The sequence below is a fragment of the Schistocerca gregaria genome, chromosome 3 (genome assembly GCF_023897955.1).
Source record: "Schistocerca gregaria isolate iqSchGreg1 chromosome 3, iqSchGreg1.2, whole genome shotgun sequence".
Lineage (NCBI taxonomy): Eukaryota > Metazoa > Arthropoda > Insecta > Orthoptera > Acrididae > Schistocerca > Schistocerca gregaria.
Genome location: NC_064922.1, coordinates 201,419,002 through 201,444,115, shown reverse-complemented (window position 1 = coordinate 201,444,115; position 25,114 = coordinate 201,419,002). Strand labels below are relative to the sequence as shown.

General features: G+C 44.6%; 1 protein-coding gene across 1 annotated transcript in view; it reads left to right on the top strand.

The window, feature by feature from the left end:
• Nucleotides 1–7,560: 7,560 nt before the first annotated feature.
• LOC126355309 (uncharacterized) overlaps nt 7,561–25,114 on the top strand; it is an 852,583-nt gene continuing 835,029 nt past the window's right edge. The window contains exon 1 of the mRNA XM_050005601.1: nt 7,561–8,221. Coding sequence (XP_049861558.1) covers nt 8,144–8,221 — 78 coding nt within the window. The 5' untranslated portion in view covers nt 7,561–8,143. The remainder of the gene's footprint in view (nt 8,222–25,114) is intronic.

Sequence of the window (25,114 nt, the reverse complement as noted above, 5' to 3'; positions counted from 1 at the left end):
AAAATGGGGAAGCAGGTCGAATGTTCACGTGCGACTACAGTGAATATCTAAGGATGGAGGAGTCTTATCTGGTATGTAAAGGAGGATAGAAGGCGATTTATGGCATCTCTGCTGAAATAGAACAATGCTGGAGCACGGACAAGTGTTTCGTAGTACATAGTTCATCGTAGATCGTTGAACATGAAGCTTCGCAGCAGACCACCCCCAAACGTATTCACACGTTGACTCAACGACATCTCCAATTGCAATTGCAACTGCAGTGAGCAGGAGACCATCGGAATTCGACCGTCGATCAAGGGAAACGTGTAGGCTCTTAGAGTGAATCTCATTTTTGCTACGCTAGGTCGATGGTCGTCTGCATAACCGCTATAATGGGGGTGAACGGCTTCATGAAACGTGCAGTGCGCCACGGACGCAGGTTGGTGGGAACAGTATTATGCTATTCTCCAGAGCTTGCATGGGACCTGTGGTAGTAATCGTAGACAAGCTGACAGCTGCGAACCACCTGTTTGATGTCTTCCCCGACTGGGGACACAGGGAAAATTGTCGACTGGAACCGTGCTAGAGTGGTTTGAGCCGCATTATAGTGAACTCACTCTGATGTCCCGGCTAGCATATTCGCATGATGTAAATCCTATGGAACCAATATAGGTCGCAATAGCGCGTCATCACTGCGTAGACAAATTTATTCGTGTTACTTACGCGAATTACAAGACCTGTGAGCATCGATCTAATGCCACATGCCTCCACAAACGTAGCAACAAAATTCTAATCCCCGATATGCAGAATAATTTATGTATTTCTCTCCAAAAACGGCCAGACAAGCTATTAAGCAGGTTGTCATAATGTTTTGGCTCATCAGCGTGTACCCTCCCTGTCTATAAATAATAAACACCGACAACACATGTAAAGTGCAAAAAAATTGTGTTTTACAAAAATTGAATGTGCTGTCTACCTACGCAAGACTAACATACGCTCCATAGCCATATATTTATGTTCGTGTCTGGTCTTAGTACACTGTTGTTGCTATGAGACACTGTAATTCACCCAAAGTTGGTGGGGGGAAAGAGGATCTCTACAGTGTGAAAGGAAATTGGTTATCTTCCCGCCCATCGCCACGCTCTACGCATTGATGTTTCTCACCGTTATGGAGGGCGTCTAGCAACTGAATCTCTTTTGGTCTGATACACAGACGTAGTCGTAAAGAGCAGTACAGACTCATGGAAAATATCTGAAGTTCAAGTGCACGAAGAGCAGACTTCTCTGGACTTCGTGTAAGAAACTGTTGAAGGCTTTGTTGAACTAGCACTCGGAGAAGGCCTGCAGATTGTCTTTAAACTGCCGATACTATGCTTTAACGGGGGAACCGCGCCTATTTGTCGTCACTGAATTCGACCAAGTTTATGGAGCATATAGGGCTTTCCCATAGATGAAAGTGACAGAAACGGGAGCTCCAAACGGCTTAGTATTTAGAAAAAAAAAAAAATCGCAAGGTTGTCACAGGTCGCAGGACACATGAGCCATTTAATATAACGTATTTCCCAGGCAGTGGTTGGTGCACTGGAAAGAGCACAGAACGGTAAACCGAGGGTCGTTGGTTCGTGTCGCTACGTGGAATCTTTTTGTTTTTAATTTTCAGTTTTTAAATTACCTATTGTGGTGTGCGTACTGTAAGACCTTCGGTACGCACACCATCAGATTATTTGAGTTGTCGCTGTAATGAAGTAGGCGAGTGTCAGCAATATGTCTCGTGGTCTTATCGTGGCGTGTTTATCTTCTGCCGTTAGGTCAGACGATGGAAATGCCACTTGCACGCTTAGAGTAGCAGATTGACGGTGACCAACTTTAAACAGAACTTGATTAATTTTCATACACGTTTATTAAAACAATAAAAATCATAGATATTACGTAACTTGATACTGGGTGCTGTTTACAATTGTCTTGGTACGTTAATCTTATTCTCACAAATCTCTGATACTTGACAAAGTGTCTATTCATTTATTTTCATGGCTATGCACAAGAATATGGTAATCTTGTTAGGTGGAGACTGAAACTTGACTATAGAGTGGTACAGACAAATGCAGACAAATGCAGATTAATGCAGACTAATGCAGACTGGTACGGACTGGTGCAGACAAATTCAGACTAATGCAGACTGGTAGGGACTGGTGCAGACAAATGCAGGCTGACTAATTGGAGGTCTGTACACTCGTTATAATACCTCGCGCGTTCAGGTATCACTGCGCGAGTATGATCCACGAGGACAGAAAGGTTCTACGTTAGCAGCAATCTCATTGGCTGCGTTACATATCAATACGCGGATCGGCGGAAGCAGAATTTGGTCCATCTCTAATGCAGCGCCATCGCGTAGTGCAGAGACGGACAAGCGCTGCGCCTGCGCTGTTGTGCTTAGCGGGGCGTGGTCTATTGGGAAAGTTGTGTACGCGCTGACTACGCGGAACTATGTAAACAACACCTATACTCTAAATAAACTGATATAATGTCCAGTGTACGAGGGCTATACAGAAAGTGAGGCTCCATCAGACGCGAAACGAAAACCATGGTGAAAATCAGAAATGTTTTATTTGAAACAGTTTGCTACACCTTTCAGATACTTCTCTACGTAGTCACCCCTCCGTCTTCAGCGTTTGTCGTAGCGTTGTACGAAGTTTCCAGTACTTTTTTCATAGACGGCAGCCGCCTGTGCTTTCTCCCACTACTGTACACTGGTCTTCAGTACGTTGTCTGTGCCAAAACGTTGTCTTCATATCCAGCGGTAAATGTGACCAGAGATGAACATCAGAGGGAGCTAAGTACAGGCTGTGTGTTGGCTGATCAAACATTTCCGATCGCAGAAGCTGGAGGGGTGTCTTCATTTTGCCCGTGTAGTGTGCGGTTGAGAACTGCTATGAGGAAGGAACTGCATAACAGTTATGTCATGTGGTGTTGCATGAAATCAGGCGAAACCTTTCAGTGGACACGCACACTTGGCCAGACAACTATTGCTCTGGGCACCTTTACGCGCTCACTGTGTGCCCAAATTGAAAAGAGTGAAGTGACGTGATAGACAAACATACTAGAGACACAGCCCAACACATATGTGCAAATATTCATCGGATTTTCAACGTCAGATCTTACTTTATAAATAGCTCTCGTAATGTACTTCTTGATATTTTCATAAAAGACATGAAAAGGAAAAGCAAACGAAAATTTCGGATTTGAAATAAACTTCCAGAAAGGGTTTTTAGGACGCATACGAAAATTTCACATACAAAACTAGATAATTTTATTACTTTACAGTTGATGGTTTACACTTGCTGGGTTAATATTCATTGCAGGAACAGGGGAAGCAGAAATTGTCTCTGCATCTTGCACACATCATAAACGCTACATTTTCTCCTATTACATGGTAGCATTAAAATTTCTGTAGATGAACTACCTTGGTTTTCATTCATAAGAGAATGTCTCATCGCAGAATTTGTCAGCACACTTCGTGTAACGCATCATTTCACCAATTATTAGTGAGGGTAGCTGATGAATTACAACGGAATGTATTTTGATACACTCTTCTCAGGATGTGATTTCCCTCTCTCTCCCAATGGGCCGATGTTAACTACACCGGCAACAGATTGTTCGTGTGCAGATTCCGAGGGCTGCTGTAGGGGCAAAATGAAACTAACGGAATACGAAGTTCCCCAAGGTGCAACTATTATCCTACTTAGTGGCCATTTGCAGAGACGTCGTGGTCGCTCTAAGTAGAATCATTTATGGGAATTTTTTTCATTCCAAATTTTCCTTTGCCTTTCCTTTTCAAGCTTTTCATGAAAGTATAAATAAATACAATGTAATGATAACTACTGATACACCTGCCTAATATCATATAGGTCCCCCTCGGGCACGCAGAAGTGCCGCAACACGACGTCGCCTGGACTCGACTAATGTATGAAGTAGTGCAGGAGGGAATTAACACCATGAATCCTGCAGGACTGTCCATAAGAGTGCGAGAGGGTGGAGATCTCTTCTGAACAGGACGTTGTAGGGCATACCAGATATGTTCAATAATGTTCGTGTCTGGAGTTTCATGGGCAGCGAAAGTGTTCAAATTGAAAAAGAGTGTCCCTGGAGCCCCTCTGTAGCCATTCTGGACGTGTAGGATGTCGCATTGTCCTGCTGGAAATGGCAAAGACAGCTGGAATGCAAAATGGACATGAATGGATGCAGGTTATCACATACGATGCTTACGTACGTGTCACCTATCACAGTCGTATATACACGTAACAGGGTCCAACTGCATACACCCCTACCATTACAGAGCCTCCATCAGCTTGAACAGTCCCCTGGTGAGATGCAGAGTCCATGGATTCATGAGTTTTTCTCCGTACACGTCCATCCGCTCGTTACAATTTGAAACGAGACTCCTCTGACCAAGCAACGTATTTCAGGCCTCGACTGTTCAATGCCGACGTTGGCAGTCCAAGGCGAGGCGTAAAGCTTCGTCGCGTATAGTGATCAAGGGTGCACAAGTGGACCTTTGGCTCCGAAAGTCCATATAGATGATATTTCGTTGAATGGTTTGCACGCTAACACTTGTTGATGCCCGAGCACTGAAATAATTACTTGCTCTAAGTAATTGCACTTCTGTAACATTGGATGATTCTCTTCAGTCATCGTTGGTCCCGTTCTTGCAAGATCTTTTGCGGCCGCAGCGATGTCGGAGATTTGATGTGTTACCAGATTTCTGATACTCACAGTACACTCGTGAAATTGTCGTACGGGAAAATCCCCACTCCACCGCTCCCTCGGAGATGCTATGTCCCATCTCTCGTGCGCCGACAACAACACCATGTTCTAACCACTTAAATATTGATAAGCTGCCGCTATAGCAGCAGTAACCGATCTGACAACTGCGCTACACAGTTGCCTTATTTAGGCGTTGCCCTCACTCGTATCCGACCTGCTGTAGTATGTCCAGCTCACTACGTACTTAGTGCGTTATTTTGCTTTCAGAGTTCCTCCGCTTCATCTACTTTGAAGCGCCAAATTTTGTTGTTTTTGTCGCTAGATTTCTGCCAATAATCTTACGTGTGGTTTTCTTTGGTTTACACTCAATCCATAATGCTCCTGCATTACACTATTCATTCCATGCACTCCTTTCTCACTTTCGCTAACAAGTGTCACCGAGCACACAGTATGAACGTTCCTCCGTTGTCTCTCACCAAGTGACCGTCCCCATCCGAGCTCTAGTCTCCTCCTATGATGGCTGCGCAGAATGCTTCAGGCGGTGGACTACAGGGAACAGCGAGTTAAAATGGTCCAAATGGCTCTCCCCATCGCACCCACCTCAGTTTTAGTTATAAGTTGGCACAGGGGATAGGCCTTGAAAAACTGAACACAAATCAATCGAGAAAACAGGAAGAAGTTGTGTGGAACTATGAAAAAAAATAAGCAAAATATACAAAGTAAGTAGTCCATGCGCAAGATAGGCAACATCAAGGAGATTGTGAGCTGAGGAGCGCCGTGGTCCCGTGGTTAGCGTGAGCAGGTGAGGAACGAGGGTTCAAGTCTTCCCTCGAGTGAAAAGTTTACTTTCTTCATTTTCAGATAATTATTATTTGTCCGTCCTGGGCATATGCAGTGTTTGACGGTCTACACACGGAAAAATTTGAAAACGTTAAAAACATGTTGTGACAGAGCACAGGGAAAACTGTGCGACTGTGAAACTGTTGCATTCATTTGTTGCAGTTTATCTGACAAAGTCTTATGTTTTCATCACTTTTTTGTAGTGATTATCACATCCACAAAAAAACCTAAATCGGGCGAGGTAGAAGAATCTTTTTACTCATTCGCCAAGTGTACAAGTTAGGTGAGTCGACAACATTTCTGTCATGTGACGCACGTGCCGTCACCAGTGTCGTATAGAATATATCAGACGTGTTGTCCTGTGGAGGAATCGCTTGACCTATGACCTTGCGATCAAATGTTTTCGGTTCCCATTGGAGAGGTACGTAGTTTCGTCTGCTAATCGCACGGTTTTGCGGTGCGGTTGCTAAACACAGACACTAAACTTATTACAGTGAACAGAGTCGTCAATGAACGAACGGACAGATCATAATTTTGCGTAAATAAAGTACACTTTTTACTCAAGGGAAGACTTGAACCACGGACCTCTCGTTCCTCACCTGGTCACGCTAATCACGGGACCACGGCGCTTCTCAGCTCTTACTATCCTTGATGTTGCCTGTCTTGAGCATAGACTACTCAGTTTGTATATTTTACTTATTTTTTTCATAGTTCCGCACGACTTCTTCCTGTTTTCGCGATTGATCTGTGTTCAGTTTTTCAAGTCTTATCCACTGTGCCAACTTATAACTAAATCTGAGGGGGGTGGGATGCGAAGGTTCCCTTGTGTGCACTATGGGACGTAACTTCTGAGGTCATCAGTCCCCTAGAACTTAGAATTACTTAAACCTAACTAAGGACATCACACACATCCATGCCCGAGGCAGGATTCGAATCTGCGACCGTACCGCTGGCGCGGATCCAGACTGTAGCGCCTAGAACCGCTCGGCCACTACGGCCGGCAACAGGAAGTTACCCTCAAGTTTAACCGAACCCGCTGTGCAACTGTAGGAGGAAATGAGGGCTTTGAAGGTTGTCTAGCAGGTCCCTCGAACAGGACCGCGTGGGCGGACGCGGCGTCACCTGTTGCTTCCGGCGGCGCATGCGCGCTAGAGACGGGAGAGACGCCCCGAAGCGTCGGCTAGGAACACCAGTCGCCCACCGGCGCCCAACACGAGCGCTGCCACGGAGCCGTCGTCGTCCGACAGCGCTCTCGCCGCGGCGTACCTCCTGCAGGTCTCACGACACCACTCATGATCTCCCCAGTCTGCCCAACTCACCGCTCGCTGCGCCCGTATGTACGCGCCGACATGGTCACTGACGCGCCGTAATATCGAGTAGAAAACGTAAACGAAACTGTTTCGCCAGTCACAACCGCACGCGGCGGGAAGGCGCGTATCAGAAGTTTGTATTACCAAGTAGCGCTTGGTTAACTGTGTAATTACGCGAATCTGAGATGCGATAAAGTGGCACAGTTGCAGTCTACGGATCATATCTGTGCGATAGCCTATCAGGTGATACGTTCCTCTGACGTCGCCAGTAGCTTCAGTCTTGAGTCTGAGACAGTGCGAAACACACACTCGTTCTGCCGTCGTCCGGGCGTCGGACTTCCAGCAGTATGTAGTACCGGATCGGAGATTCCCCCTGTGAAAGTTGTGAGGGAGGGTTTGGTGACCTGTGTGAAATTCCTTCGCGATTTTCTTTGCTAGTGGACGGAGCAACCTTCCTCCTGTACACCACCACTTCGGATGCCGGAACTGGTCGCGGCCGAGCACCGTTTTCGTCGATAGCAACCAAAACTTCATAGCGGCTCTCGCTTCGTAGTTCCGAAAGCAGACGGTTGCGTTCAGGCAAGTGAACAGAGAAGCGAAATTCGTTATATTCGCTCTCTGGTGCGACACTCGCGAAGCTCAGCGACAGAGGTGCGCCTACGTCGCGTTCGACAACACTGTGCGCGGGAGACAGTGGCAAGCGGCGGTGTTTTTGAGCGCCGGCACGTCACTGGTCGCCAGCGACGCTTGTTTGCTCAAGTGGTCTGCTGTCGACGGCCAACGTTTCTGCAGGCGTGCTGGCGTCTGAAAGGGGCGGCGGCTGCCGATTCCCACGAGCCTGCTCTCCGATTCGTAGTTCTGTGGCCGTGACGGGGCGTGGAGAACGGACACAGTTCACTGCGTCTGTTCCTAATAATAATAGGAAAATCATTCTCCTTCTCGTCCCATTGTCCTCTCCCATCCATTCCCATCTCAACAGCCGCACCTCCACTCCTCGTATAACGCAACGCAATTAGGATCAACCAAATAATCTAGTTTGAAGTGAAGTGCAAAGACAGTTTGAAGCACTCTTTTGTGGCTTGCTTTCGTGTGGAAAAAGTACATACATATATTGTTTTTGGGCCGTATTTGTGGCGGAAAGTGAGAGTGAATTTTGGTGCTGTGAATCGTCGTAAGTGTACGGAAAATTCGTTTTGTGGAACACGTGCGGAATTTCTGGCGACCACGAAATGGACAACGTAAGACCGTAAGTCATGAAGCCCCATCTGATGGAATTGATAGCTTTCTGGACCTTGATGGCGGTGTTTCCTGGCAGCATCATCGGCGATGCGGTAAGTACCACACACACGCTCTCTACGTTTCAAATCATTGTTTGTTTCGTCTCCACGCAGGCTGATACCCTAATGGGCGTAAAGGTGTGCGTGAACTCGCGTTACAAGGATGGTTCGTGAACTGTAAGAATCAGATGACTTTAAAAACGTTATTTTCAGCATCTCCAAGGAGATACATAATTATTTGGTGTCACTTTGCGAAATGCACTATAACACCACGTTCAAACTCATGTAAATATTGACCACCTGCCATTGAAGCGGCATTAACCGATCTAACAACTGCGGCAGACACTTGTTGCTACAAACGCTTCATTTGGACGAGAAAACTTGGCACAAAAGTAAAAATTACCCCTGAATTAATATAAGAAAAGAATTCCATGACAACTGAACTCCATAAAACAAGATCGTTAAAAAACCATTATATTCCATGACTGATTTCGTCAGATCTATGCTGTCATCATTGGATAGTAGCCTTTAAAATTTTTTACAACATGTTGTCCATCGTGATACAAGTCACTGCACATCGTGTATGCACTCACCATTACCATGACGATCACAACAGATCAGCATGTCAAATATAAAAGTAGAATAGGAAGGAAAATCAGCATTGGCTGTATTTTTTTGTTTTATTGTCTGAAAAAACGATTTTCGGTCACTTAGTGACCATCCTCAGTGGTGTAAAATACAATTAAAATTGGTAGGCACTGGTGGCAAGCTATAACCACAAGCTTAGAGCGCTCACATAAACCCAAAATAAGAAAGTAAAAGCATTATGCACAAAACCTAAACATAGCTATATTGATCCGATTACAGCTGTTTCACCACCTACTGTCAAGCGACAGAAGTGGTGTAAACAGAACGATCACTATGTGCGTACACCGCCACATATATAGCGTGCTATATGCAAGGCGATAACCCAGTCGACCCCCAAGTGCCACCTGGCGTACACACATGATCGTCATCGTGTTTTCACCACTACTGTTGGTTGCCAGCTGGTGGTGAACAGAAACAGTTGTAATCGGCAACATAGTTGTGTTTATGTTTGGACTTTAAATTTTTATATGTGAATTTTAAAGTATAAGAACCAATGATGAAAACATAGTTCTGTCGAAACTCGCCATCCTGTAAAATGTGTTTTTAGTTATCTCCTCTTGCAAAATTTTCTCCAGTTATCATACACTGCAGATCGCCCCCACTCTGACTATAAATCAGTTTCACACAGGAGCTGTAAAAGATTCTAGTAAAACACTGTAATTTCAGCAACCAAACAAGCAAGTAACACAAACGCCCGAGTAAACAACGGTTAATAAATTCAGAATAAAAGACCAAGCTAGTTCTACAGATTTTACCTCTTGAAAGGTGCGTTCCGCTATTTGTTTTCCGTTTTTTCCTTTGTTTTCTCTTTAATAAATCTACCACGAAACACATGAAAGAAACTACTGAGTATCATTTGCGTCTGCTGAAACTTTTACAGGGCAGGGTAAGGGTCTAAAATTGTAACTTTTTATATAAACGAGTTGGTCAGTTTCGAGAAACTGGGTGCCATAAGAACTACTTTCTATAGGTGACATATAAAAGGTTATTATATCCCTGAAAATTGATCATTATTGAGTCAATATATGAAGAAAAACTTTTTACAAGGACCGGGGGAGTGTGTGTGTGTGTGGGGGGGGGGGGGGGGGTGTATCCCTTCTTTCCCGCCTTGTGGGCGCCTATGTTGAATATAGATCTAAACCCTTACGAAGACGTATCCCTATTGAGGACACCGTGGCCTTCGTCTCCTTCCGTTCTTGACCCACTTCTGAAGCCTTTACGCTGCTGGCTTTTCCACTTGTTGCTTTCCCTTCGTTGGAAGGAGCAACCTCAAATTTAAAACACGTTGTTTTTCAGTTGTTTACAGTCCTGAAGGAGAGGCTGTTTTTAACCTCAGTTCGTTCGTGCTTCTTGCGTTTAATATCTTGTGTGTCCCTGTCTCATGTTAGAGAGAAGCAACTCTTCTAGCACCTGAAACAAGAGTAGCTCTGAGATGTTGTTATGCGCAAATGAGCTGGAAAGTTATCGCTGTCGACAGTCTATTGGTTAAACAGGTATCTGTCAATGGAACATAATTCTACGTACACTGAAGTAACAGGAGGTGTACCTGACTTTCACAATGTTGTCGTTGTTCAATGGTTTATCGTACTGCCGGAAATCGCATTACGTGGGTTATACTGATCTGAGGGGCTCGCCGGAGTTGGTTCTAACAGCTTTGCGCCGTTAGCGTGTTTGTGGATCGGGGGACATTCTACCTCCGCGCAACTAATCCACGCAGGGCACGGCGCCGGAAGATAAACCTGTTTGCTTTTCATTATCGCTCTCCTCAACGTCTGTCGTTCGTAGGGCGGCACTGCGAGCTGAAAGCTTTTATACCACTTCTTTCTCGTATTGTTTATATTGAGAGTGGAGGTGCAGAGACGTAACCAGGCAGTAAACACGACACGTTGCCTTTAAACGGCTGTGACAACATTTGCATTTCGTATTAGCACCCCGGAATTAGACCCTGAAATACAATTCGAATTTTGTTAAGAGCCATGGCAACAACCACGGTCCAGTCGCGTAAGAACAACAGCTCTTGGAAATTATGAGATAAACTGTTACAACTGATGAGTTAGTCGGAAAAGAGTTTATATAACAAAAATATATTTTTTTCATGGGAAAGCTTTTAAGAATCAGATCAAAATATTTAACCGTACAGATGCGCATGTAGGTGTAATATTTTTGTTAGAGAAACATAGCGACTGTCAAAAGATCCACGTAAACTAAATAGTTAAGTGTAACAACACATATACTGGTCTCTTCGTTACGTTGTATACTGAGCTAATGTACTACATCTTGTGTCTTCTATTCGTTTTCTAAACCTTACCTCCTACTTCTTTGCTCTCACTTTCTCCGAAGCCTTGATTGTTAATTTTCTTTAAAGTTGATGTACGCAGTCCGCTGAGGTGGCCGAGCGGTTCTAGGCGCTACAGTCTGGAACTGCGCGACCGCTACGGTCGCAGGTTCGAATCCTGCCTCGGGCATGGATGTGTGTCATGTCCTTAGGTTAGTTAGGTTTTAAGTAGTTGTAAGTTCTAGGGAACTGCTGACCTCAGAAGTTAAGTCCATAGTGCTCAGAGCAATTTGAACCATTTGATGTACACAAACACAACGCCTTTTTAAACTATGACATCTTAAGTTCTTATTACTTCAAAACAGTTTGTCCATTGAAGTAATGGACATTTAATGACTGAAAATCGATTTTTTTAGTCTTCTGACTATTTTCACGCAGCCAGCCACGAATTCCGCTCCTGTGCGAACCTTTTCATCTGAGAGTGTCTACGGCAAACTACGTAGCTAACTCCCCAATTATTCGCTGGATGTATTCCGATCTCTGACTTCCGCTACAGCTTTTTCGCTCAGTGTAATGGGCCCAAAAAGGACTGCGACTGACTGTATGGGTGACAAGGTCGCATTACTTCAGTCCACCCAGCAGCGAACAGTAGAGGAAAAGAAGACGGATGCAAAACGTTTCCCCTGATTTTGCAGTAACTGCGTGTCATGTCACAATATACTCTAAGTATCTAATGTCAGATTAGGCACATTACAAAATTCTATTTGAGGATGATGAAAATTGCAAACAGTAGATGTTAATTACATCTCATGAAACGTCTAAGCAATTTTGATTTCTTATAAAAAGTATTTCTCATGGAAGACAAGTTCTTTAATGATGATTTACAAAAATTTAATTTGATGACCCATTTGCTGATCACGGTGAACGGATGTTTTTGCACAGAAGCTAAAACTGTCTGCGGCAACTACCTATATGTAACACTTAAATACTTCTTTCTGACAAACATAGCGACAAACTACACATGTTGGAAAATTTTTAAACCTCGTACCTACAAACAGTCTTGACCTCGTCGACGATGTCAGATTAAAGAAATGGATTAGCACGATGTCATGAAGGCCACGGTGATAACTAAAGACAATAAATCCGTCAAGAATGTTAGAAGAATTACTATGCTGGAAAGCAGATAAGCAGTCATTAGCAGCTCACGTAGTGGTTTAATACAAAAATTTGCAGAAAAGGAATTTGTTGCATTCTCGGTCAACAAAACAGCTAAGAACTGTAGAGAGACAAAAAGAAATAGTAGATATCTGTGTACCTGTCAAGATGTGCGACGCATACAGCGATTTCCTCTGCAACACGATGGTGAAATATCTAGCCTAGAATATTACACTGCTGGCCATTAAAATTGCTACACGACGAAAATGACGTGCTATGGACGCGTAATTTAACCGACAGGAAGATGATGCCGTGATATGCAAATGATTAGATTTTCAGAGCATTCACACAAGGTTGGCGCCGGTGGCGACACATACAACGTGCTCACATCAGGAAAGTTTCCAACCGATTTCTCATACACAAACAGCAGTTGACCGGCGTTGCCTGGTGAAACGTTGTTGTGATGCCTCGTGCAGGGAGGCGAAATGCGTACCATCACGTTTCCGACTTTGACAAAGGTCGAATTGTGGCCTTTCACGATTGCGATTTATCGTATAGCGACATTGCTGCTCGCGTCGGCCGAGATCCAATGACTTTTAGCAGAATATGGAATCGGTTGGTTCAGGAGGGTAATACGGAACGCCGTGCTGGATCCCAACGGCCTCGTATCACTACCAGTCGAAATGACAGGCATCTTATCCGCATGGCTGTAACGGATCGTGCGGCCACGTCTCGATCCCTGAGTCAACAGATGGGGACGTTTGCAAGACAACAACCATCTGCACGAACAGGTCGACGACGTTTGCAGCAGCATGGACAATCAGCTCGGAAACCATGGCTGCGGTTACCGTTGACGCTGCAACAGAGACAGAAGCGCCTGCGACGGTGTACTCAACGACAAACCTAGGAGCACGAATGGCAAAACTTCATTTTTCGGATGAATCCAGGTTCCGTTTACTGCATCATGATGGTCGCATCCGTGTTTGGCGACACGGCGGTGAACGCACATTGGAAGCGTGTATTCGTCATCGCCATTCTGGCGTATCACCCGGCGTGATGGTATGGGGTGCCGGTCACCTCTTATCCACATTGACAGCACTTGGAACAGTGAACGTTAAATTTCAGATATGTTACGATCCGTGGCTCTACCATTCATACGAATCCTGAATAACTCTACATTTCAGCAGGATAATGCACGACCGCATGTTGCAGGTCCTGTACGGACCTTTCTGGGTACAGAAAATGTTCGACTGCTGCCCTGGCCAGCACATTCTCTCACCAATTGAAAACGTCTGGTCAATGGTGGCCGAGCAACTGGCTCGTCACAATGCGCCAGTCACTGCCCTTGATGAACTGTGGTATCGTGTTGAAGCTGCATGGGCAGCTGTACCTGTACACGCCATTCAAGGTTTGACTGAATTCCCAGGAGTATCAAGACCATTTTTACGACTAAAGGTGGTTGTTTTGGCTACAGATTTCTCAGGATATATGCAGCCAAATTGCGTGAAAATGTAATCACATGTCAGGTCTAGTATAATATATTTGTCCAATGAATACCCGTTTATCATGTGCATTTCTTCTTGGAGTAGCAATTTTAATGGCCAGTAGTGTATAATCTTTTGCTCCTACATAAAATCTCTAAGTGGATTCGTTACACATCGAGGCGAATCAACTAGACGAATGAGTTACGTCTGGTCTATCGGACATGTCGACCACCTTCATTGCAGTTGCCGAATTACGTCCGGCCTACTACGGCAGTTTCAAAGTAGCGAGCTTTGAGGGCATGGATGGGGACTGCAGATAGGTGGCGCTAAGTGGGAATGTGGGTCGCCCTATACGCGCACGGAGGTAGTCAGTGCAACTGCGATGAACAATGTGTCCGGGCGACACAACGCAAATGTCTCCTACACAGGAACTCCCGTGTTTCCATCCGTGTCTGGCACACATTTTGACTCTTCGCCGCTGATTCTGCATAAAGTCCCGATGTAGCTGACATCAACAGTTCCTTGTCGGTTCTTCCAAGCATGTCCGGAAGGACATACACCATACATTCATATGAAAGTCAGTTCTGCGGTCAGATCGCATAGGACCTCGGATGTCGTTGTTGGTGGCCAAGCAAAGGTATGGTATACGGGTGCGTATGGAGTGCACAGTGCTTAATTAGTCTGTCACATCTGCTGGAGTCGTCTCGTTACGTGAGGCGTCGGCTCGCTAGCCTCAGCGGAAAGGCTCAGTATGGGAATAGTTCTCAGGGCTCCATTGGTTAGCCGAATTCCATCATGGTGCACAACGCCCAACAATTTTAAATAAGAGGATCGTGCAAAAGCGTATACCGTGCACAGGTTATCAAGCCAAGATCGCTCGAAGACTCTATAAAACTGGACCACATAGGTAGCTCCGTGAACTCAAATGAATACTCTATGGTAAAAATGACATTCTTCTTGTGAAACACTACTAACAAGGAATAGAGAACGGATACGTTCGACGGACTACACAACAATCCCACTGTGTTGTGGCCAGAGAGATCAAAAGTAGTGCGAAAATTTATAGATAGTTGTTTTGACTGGCTACACTCTACGTCCTACTTGACTGTGTAGTTTTCGTTTAGGTGGTTATCACAGAGGTCACACAAACAATGTCAGGCTATTTCTGGATCCCCTCATTCTCGAATAGTCGGCCGGTGTGGCGGCGCGGTTGCAGGTTCGAATCCTGCTTCAGGCATGGATGCGTATGATGTCCTTAGGTTAGTTAGGTTTAAGTAGTTCTACGTTCTAGGAGACTGATGACCTGAGATGTTAAGTCCCATAGTGCTCAGAGCCATTTGAACCACTCTCAAATAGCAAGTGGGGAAAACGATGCCTAAATCTTTCCTGCAAGTTCTGATTTTTCTCTTGCGATGGTCATTTCTTCATACTTAGGAGAAGAAAGATGTTGATTGAAATTTCTTGAAATTATCTTGCTGCAACGCAAACGCTTTTGTTTTAATTATTGACACCCCAAACCCGCTTATCATATCTGTGACATTGTCTCTTCTCTTTCACGATTGTACAAAACAAGCGCCCTTCGTTGAATTTTTGCGAAGTCTACCGTCAATCTTAGGATAAGGGTCGCATAAGGCGTAGCAATACTCCAGAAGAGGATGGGAAAGGGTGGTGTAGGCATGTCGTTAGTAGATTTGTTGTATCCTTAAGTGTTCTAAGAATAAAATGCAGCTTTTTGTTCAGCTTCCTCACAACATTTTTTGTGTAATGGTTCCAGATTAGGTTGTTTGTAATTTCAAGGTCTTTAATTCAGTCGAGTACCTGGAACATTGTGTGATTTTTTGTACAATTGAAATACACGGAATTTTATTAGACTCTTAGCGACACCACACGCTCTTTATTGTCCACGGCCAATTGCCACTTACGCGTAATGTAGGCAACCTGCTTATTTGAGTGTTCTAACAACAAAACGCCTTTTTATGTTCACCTTCCTCACAACATTTTCTGTGTGATAGTTACAGTTTAAGTAGCTCGAAATTCCAAGGACTTCAGTTGAATGAGAACCTTGACGTTCGCGTTATTTGTTTTTACATAGCTGATATTTTTTTTAGACTCATGTGGAGCGCTTCACACTCTTTGTTGTCCGTGGTTGACTTTTGCTTTTTGCACCACGCAGATATCTTTTCTAAATCATCACGACCGATGTCAGTAGACGGCAAACGAAAGCATCAGCTGCAAACCACACTCCTGGAAATTGAAATAAGAACACCGTGAATTCATTGTCCTAGGAAGGGGAAACTTTATTGACACATTCCTGGGGTCAGATATATCACTTGATCACACTGACAGAACCACAGGCACATAGACACAGGCAACAGAGCATGCACAGTGTCGGCACTAGTACAGTGTATATCCACCTTTCGCAGCAATGCAGGCTGCTATTCTCCCATGGACACGATCGTAGAGATGCTGGATGTAGTCTTGTGGAACGGCTTGCCATGCCATTTCCACCTGGCGCCTCTGTTGGACCAGCGTTCGTGCTGGACGTGCAGACCGCGTGAGACGACGCTTCATCCAGTCCCAAACATGCTCAATGGGGGACAGATCCGGAGATCTTGCTGGCCAGGGTGGTTGACTTACACCTTCTAGAGCACGTTGGGTGGCACGGGATACATGCGGACGTGCATTGTCCTGTTGGAACAGCAAGTTCCCTTGCCGGTCTAGGAATGGTAGAACGATGGGTTCGATGACGGTTTGGATGTACCGTGCACTATTCAGTGTCCCCTCGACGATCACCAGAGGTGTACGGCCAGTGTAGGAGATCGCTTCCCACACCTGTGTGCCTCGGTCGTATGCAGTCCTGATTGTGGCGCTCACCGGCACGGCGCCAAACACGCATACGACCATCATTGGCACCAAGGCAGAAGCGACTCTGATCGCTGAAGACGACAAGTCTCCATTCGTCCCACCATTCACGCCTGTCGCGACACCACTGGAGGCGGGCTGCACGATGTTGGGGCGTGAGCGGAAGACGGCCTAACGGTGTGCGGGACCGTAGCCCAGCTTCATGGAGACGGTTGCGAATGGTCCTCGCCGATACCCCAGGAGCAACAGTGTCCCTAATTTGCTGGGAAGTGGCGGTGCGTTCCCCTACGGCACTGCGTAGGATCCTACGGTCTTGGCGTGCATCCGTGCGTCGCTGCGGTCCGGTCCCAGGTCGACGGGCACGTGCACCTTCCGCCGACCACTGGCGACAACATCGATGTACTGTGGAGACCTCACGCCCCACGTGTTGAGCAATTCGGCGGTACGTCCACCCGGCCTCCCGCATGCCCACTATACGCCCTCGCTCAAAGTCCGTCAACTGCACATACGGTTCACGTCCACGCTGTCGCGGCATGCTACCAGTGTTAAAGACTGCGATTGAGCTCCGTATGCCACGGCAAACTGGCTGACACTTACGGCGGCGGTGCACATATGCTGCGCAGCTAGCGCCATTCGACGGCCAACACCGCGGTTCCTGGTGTGTCCGCTGTGCCGTGCGTGTGATCATTGCTTGTACAGCCCTCTCGCAGTGTCCGGAGCAAGTATGGTGGGTCTGACACACCGGTGTCAATGTGTTCTTTTTTCCATTTCCAGGAGTGTATATAAGAAGGCTGTTTAGGTTGTTTCATGAATCCTGTGTGTGGACTGCTGACAGCAGAGCGTGCTCCCCGCCTAGATAGCCGTGCGTGTTAAGGCACCGCTGCTGGGAAGGGGAGGTGCGCCTGCCCTGCATCAAATCCGCCCATCGGATTAAGGAGAAGCGTCGGTGTAGCAGCCAGCCGGGATTTGGGTTTTCGCCGGTTTCCCACATCCCACCAGCTGAATATCGGGCTGGTATCCAAGTGCAGCATCAGTTACACGATTCGCAAATATTTAGAAAAATTTCGCCCACTTTGACATGAATAACACTACGTGCAGACAGTTGGGGTACACATATTCCGTCCCGAGGTGTAACGGAGTGGCTACATAAGTGGTATTCGGCCAACCCTTAAAATGAACATTTCCAAAAGAACTGATAACCATGTCCACCCTGCCTGGATGCGGAATAAAGGGACAATAAAAAGAAGAAGAACAGCAGAGGGTCCAAAATAATTCCATGGGGAACCCCAGATGGTTTTCACAAGATGACTCCTCATCAGTTACTTCTAACTGTAGTCATCCTGGCTGGAAATTACCAATCCAGTCGCACATCCTAGATGATACTCCATAGGCACACAGTTTAATTAGAATTCGTTTATGAGGAACGGTGTCAATAGCTTTCTAGAAATATGTAGTAGTAAGGAGGCAACCTGCGATCCCCAGTCGATAACATTACTTCATTTGCGTAAAGAGCCAGTTCTGTTTCGCAGGAACGATATCTTGTGAACCAGTGCTCATTATGTGTCAGTAGATCGTTTTCATCGAGGCATTTGTGAGTAGAGCGGGAGAAGCAATGACTTACAGCATTCTGCGTGGTGGCTTGCAGAGAGTGTATGTGGGGGTAGACTCGAATGTTGGCCCTGAGATCTATATTCTGGGCACAGATGTACATTTAAGGAGTCTTACAGATGAAAACTATTACGTCCTAAATGATGCTTCATGCTATTTGAACGATCAATGCCTCCAGTCTGTTACTCAACCGTACTCAGTGCGCTGTGGTGTCGAATATGTTCATACGGTAGATATTTACTCGCTTCTAAACACCAATGAACTGACCACACCATAACGAGGAAAAACGTCCAAATACTGTAACACTACCACTTCTGTTCTTCAGTGTTGACAGTGGAGATGATGGAAGCTGACGTTGTCCTGAAGTTCACCAAGCGAAATCCTTCAGAGAGCGTGATTCATCATTAAAACATTATAATCATTATGAATTACCTCGAAGAGAATGTTCTTTCGATACACAGTCAACATGGACGTAAAAAACATTTTTCTTCTGAATCACAACTAGATCTTTTTTCTCGCCTGAAGCGTTGAGTGCTATCAAAAAGCGATTTCAAACTGATTCCGTATTTCTACACTACTGGCCATTAAAACTCCTACACCAAGATGCAACGCAGGTGATAAACGGGTATTCATTGGACAAATATAATATACTAGAACTGGCATGTGATTACATTTTCATGCAATTTGGGTGCATAGATCCTGACAAATCAGTAACCAGAACAACCATCTTCGGCCGCAATAACGGCCTTGATACGGCTGGGCATTGAGTCAAACAGAGCTTCAATGGCGTGTATTTTTGTGCACAGGTACAGCTGCCCATGCAGCTTCAACACGATACCAGAGTTCATCAAGAGCAGTCACTGGCCTGTTATGACGAGCCAGTTGCCACCATTGACCAGAAGTTTTCAGTTGGTGAGAGATCTGGACAATGTGCTTGCCAGGGCACCAGTTGAACATTTTCTGTATCCAGAAAGACCCGTACAGGACCTGTATCATGCGGTCATGCATTATCCTCCTGAAATGTAGGGTTTTGCAGAGATCGAATGGAGGATAGAGCCACGGGTCGTAACACATCTGAAATGTAACGTCCTCTGTTCAAAGTACCGTCACTGCGAACAAGAGGTGACCGGGACGTGTAACTAGTGGCATCCCATACCATCATGCCGAGTGATACGCCAGTCTGGCGATGACGATACACGCTTCCAATGTGAGTTCACCGCGATGTCGCCAAACACGGATGCGACCATCATGATGCAGTAAACGGAACCTGGATTCATCCGAAAAATGAAGTTTTGCCATTCGTGCTCCTAGGTTTGTCGTTGAGTACACCATCGCAGGCGCTCCTGTCTGTGATGCAGCGTCAAGAGTAACCGCAGCCATGATCTACGAGCTGATTATCCATGCTGCTGCAGACGTCCTCGAACTGTTCGTGCAGATGGTTGTTGTCTTTCAAACGTCCCCATTTGTTGACTCAGCGATGGAGACGTGGCTGCACGATCCGTTACAGCCCTGTGGATAAGATGCCTGTCATCTAGACTGCTAGTGATACGAGGCCGTTGGGATGCAGCACGGCGTTCACTGTTACCTTCCTGAACCCACCGATTCCATCTTTGCTAACAGTCATTGGATCTCGACCAAAGCGAGGAGCAATGTCGCTATACGATAAACCGCAATCACGATAGGCTACAATCCGACCTTTATCAAAGTCGGAAACGTGATGGTACGCATTTCTCCTCCTTACACGAGGCATCACAACAACGTTTCACTAGGCAACGCCGGTCAACTGCTGTTTGTGTATGAGAAATCGATTGGAACTTACCTGATGTCAGCACGTTGTATGTGTCGCCACCGGCGCCAACCTTGTGTGAATGCTCTGAAAAGCTAATCATTTGCATATCACAGCATCATCTTCCAGTCGGTTAAATTTCGTGTCTGTAGCACCTCATCTTCGAGGTGTAGCAATTTTAATGGCCAGTAGTGGAGATTTCCAGAAAGCTTTCGATACTGTACCTCACAAGAGGGTGTAATGGCTCTGAGCACTATGGGACTCAACTGCTGTGGTCATTAGTCCCCTAGGTCTTAGAACTACTTAAACCTAACTAACCTAAGGACATCACACACATCCATGCCCGAGGCAGGATTCGAACCTGCGACCGTAGCAGTCGCACGGTTCCGGACTGCGCGCCTAGAACCGCGAGACCACCGTGGCCGGCAGGGTGTAATGAAATTGCATGCTTAACAGTTATGCGACTGATTCGTATTTTTCCTCTCAGATGGGTCACATTTCGTAGTAACTGACGCAAAGTAGTCAAGCAAAACAGAAGTGATTTCTGGCGTTCCCCAAGGTAGTGAACGGTCCCTCTGCTGTTCCTTATATGAATTATGATGTAGGAGACAACCTGAGCAGCCATATTAGATTGTTTAAGATGATGCTGTCGTTTATCGTCTAGTAAAGTCATCAGAACATCAAACCAAACGAGTTAGGAAAGATATCTACATGGTGCGAAAATTGCTCATTGACCGCAAATGATGAAAATGTCTGCTAAAATGAATCTGTTACACTTCCGTTACGCGATAAATCAATGAAATCTAAAGATCGTATATTGAACTAAATACCTAGGAATTACAATTACGAACAACTTGAAACGTCCCCTTAGAAAAATTAATGGATTACCGTGCTGATAAACCTCTTACGTTATTTGATTTTCAAACAGCTGAGCAGAACTGAACGTACTCATACATTTGTCTCTTTACTTATTCTAATCAACAGTATACTGACACACAATATTTTTAGCACAAAGCAATCTGACTTTCAGTAATCCCTACAAAAGAATGACCCTGACTGACAATACCTATACCTTTCACGAAACACTTACCTCCCAAAATTCTTCGTTACTCGAACTACTTCAATACAGCGAGCGCCAGTACTGCCAGCTAAATAAAAGATTCAAACTACTGAGGGCACTAACTACTGATAGGCATAGTTAGCAAATGAAAGATTTTGATAGAGAACAAACAATATATTTACCTTAATAGTATTCAAAAGTCATAATATATATCAGTTCATGACGTCCAGTCTTACAAATTTACTGTCTGTCATGGACAAACGTCCAGATCATCCGCTCTCAAAACTCTGCCATCTCTCTCCGCACATCCACCACTGCTGGCGGCTCACCTCCAACTGCGCAACGCTACGCGCTGTTCACACACAACTGCCCAACACTACAATAGCGAATATTACAACAATGCTAACCAGCCACAGACTGCACACAGCATAGCCAGTGATTTTCATACAGAGCGCTACGGGGCGTTAACAATATAAAAAGCTAAACAGCCTACTTACAAACTTAAGTAGGACAGAGCACTTAAACAATGTTGTGTGGTAGGCGAGTACTTTTGGAGTACTGTTGCGAAGTGTGAGATCGTTACTAGATAGGATTAATGTAGTAAACCTGGAAAGTTGAAAGAAGGGCAGCACGTTTTGTGCTATCGCAAAATAAGGGAGCGACTGTCGCGGACATGATACAGGATTTGGGTAGGACATCATTCAAAGAAAGGCGTTTTTCGTTTTGGCGAAATCTTTTCACGAAATTTCAGTCACCAACTTTCTCTTCCGAATGCGAAAGTACTTTATTGACGTCGACTTAACAAAGAGCGAAACGATCATCATAATAAAAGAAGGGAAATAAGAGTTCGTACAGAAAGATGTAGGTGTTTGTTTTTTACGCGTTCTTTTCGAGAGTAGAATAATAGAGTATTTTTGTGAAGGTGGTTCGATGAACCGTCTACTAGGCACTTAAGGGTCACGCTTCTGAACGGGCTGCATTTTTAGTATTATATTTCCCCCCATGGTGCAACTGATCTATAAATGAGAGATAGCTCAAAATTCTTACACACAATCGGGGTCATTAGTCAAACTATCATTGAGATATTTATTATATTTTAGTACTGACAACAGTATTTATAACAGTATAAAAAAGGAACACTATTTCACTGCGGCACCATTTTCTTTGGAACCACTGACTGCACAGCTTGGAAAGAGAGTCAGAGTACAGACAATATTCACTTGTTTTATGCCTCCAGTTTCTTCCCCTGATTCTGATCTGTGAAAAATGCGAGTAATTTATTTTACTACGACAAAAATAATTAAAAATGATGCTCAAATATCAATGACGTTATCGTGTTATAATTTTTTCAGGAAATAGTAGGCAAGGGAAGTAGAGGAGGTCATTCTAAATATCTGTACCAATTTTTGTGAGTTTAACTTCAGTCATTTAGGAGAAAAGTGTACCTGAATGATGAAAAATATAGTTTTCGGTAAATTGCAAAAGAATATTTACAGATTTATTAACTTACCAATATGCTCGTTTAGAACATTCTAACTGCATACTCCAGTTGTCCTCCTGTTTCCTTATCCTCCATACTCTCCCTATTCATATTTTTCTTTATCCTTGACTCCTTGGTAGCAGCTACTGCAGCTGTCCCTGCTTCGGTTACCCAGCGCTTATCAGAGCTGAAGCTATATTCCTTCCCGTCTGTATGTTTAATTTCTTCATATCCTTTAAATTGCACCATCATTGAATGTTATTATTGCATCCATTACACCAATCAAATGGTTCAAATGGCTCTGAGCACTATGGGACTTAACATCTGTGGTCATCAGTCCCCTAGAACTTAGAACTACTTAAACCTAACTGACCTAAGGACATCACACACATCCATGCTCGAGGCAGGATTCGAACCTGCGACCGTAGCAGTCGCGCGGCTCATTACACCAATCTTCAGCACTGTCGTCCCAACAAACACAGTTTTGGGTATTCTCTCCCATATACAGCTGCTGAAGCTTTCATTTGCATTCTGAGAGAGACCATGTATACATTTCCTAAGTTGATTTTTATTTGCCAGATCCCTGTATATAGGCCTAACTGCCTCCATTACCCACAAGTGGTAAGGAATGCTTGTGGGTATATTGTATGCCTGCAGCTTTGCGCAACCAGTACTTACACCACGGATCTTCCCCTTTGGGACACAAACCATGTTGTGGGTTTCATCTGTTGACACTCTGTGAAATCATGTTGCCCAAATAGCTCGTCCCATTTCTCCTTATTGCTAGTCCATAATATTGAGTCGACGTATGAATTTCACTTTTTGTGAGACGACCTGGACCAACGCTGTGTTTTCCTTCACACAGTTTTTTCCCACTGAAGTATTTACATACTTTTCTCAGCCGAGCTCCCATTCTCTTTTGTACATGCCCAACACATTTAGGCTTTTCGATCAGGGTGTCATTAACTACAGTAGCGTGTCCTTTACACTCTCCATCCCCAAAGGTGGCCTACATACCTCACACCACGACTGACCTCTGATATTCTAAAAATGTTTAGAACTCTTTTCTTTTCCATGTTTCCACTTGGGCCATCAAAGTTCTTTACACAAACATGGGTGCCAATAAAATTACTTGAACAACCCTGGCAGAGCTTTGTTAGACATTCATAATCTAGTATTTTACCAGTTTCAATAAATGTGGCAGTTACAACCCCACTCAGAGAAGTGTGACCGCTCTTCTGCCAAGATCCATCAAATGCTGCTATCATGTCTCTATTCTCAGACAAGGCTATTGCTTCTTCTGCTGCTTTTTTCATTAAATGTTCACTTAAACCACATAAAGAATTATGTATTAATTTATTGTATCTGTCAAACCTCAGTGGAAGTGGAGGCAAATCCATAACTGCACAAAAAGTCTGGGAATCCCTCCTCCCCTTTTCAATACATCGCATTGCATAAGCAAGGTGAATATTTACACTGTAATGCCGACTATCAGTTACTGTGTATGTCACAGTATCACTATCTTACATGAGGCACAGGCAATTACTAACCGACTTGAAAGATCCTTACTTGTTGAAATGTCTATCTTCACAGTTGTAGTACTTACATTTCACAGCACTATTCCAAAGTTTTGACAGCATATTTAGGTTCACAATAATATTTCCGTCATTATTGCTGCTCACAGTACTGCTAGGCTTGTTCTTATTACATTCAGAAAGCGAAAGTTTACGTCTAGAAGCACTGCCTGTAGCCACAGTTTCTGTGGGCCACTTTTGGAGCAACTTATGTGTATTATATCGGATGTCATTGGAACTGGTTGCAGCGAAACTTTCGTTTGGGACTAAATTTTTTTTTGTCTCAGCGTTTTCAGCACAGGAAACACACCCACAGAAACGAAACAACACACAATAACTTCAAAGCCACATGCGTATGAAAATCCGAAATCATACATTCTCAGATCTTTGTTTACATTCGAACCATAGCCTTCGAGACATGCCTGTACTCAGGTTCCGGAAGTCAGTGCCCTCTAGAATATCAATACTTTCAGCATTTCGCTTCCCTGTCAGTAACCGTACAAATATTAAATTCAAAATTAACAGCCTCAGTTGCGGAGTTACCTAGATTTACCTAGGTTTCAATTGGGATAACCCAACCTTCTTCAGAATTACACTTAGTAATGTTTGTCCATAATGGACAATACACCTGTGTTAATGATCCTAACTAACGAAGGAAAGAATGGAAGAACAAAATAATGTATCACATATTCTGACGCTCTTCAACCTGACAGATGAGCATAGCCATTGTGCAACATTACGTTCAACCTGAATTTTAGAACGAACAGAAAATGATAATGCCCATATATTACACATTTTTGATATCAGCATGAAATGATCTTTTCTACAAACCACGATATCTTTTTTTCGAATTTTTGGTCATTTTCAGGAGCATGTCCCCTTAAGTGTGATTTGTATCAGTGTAGATGTAGATGTAGATTCTCGTCAGCAAACAATGCCAGAAATTAAACAAGTGGTAAGTGACAGTTTTAAATCATAGGGTTCACCGGATACGAGCTGCAGACCATTGTGTGGG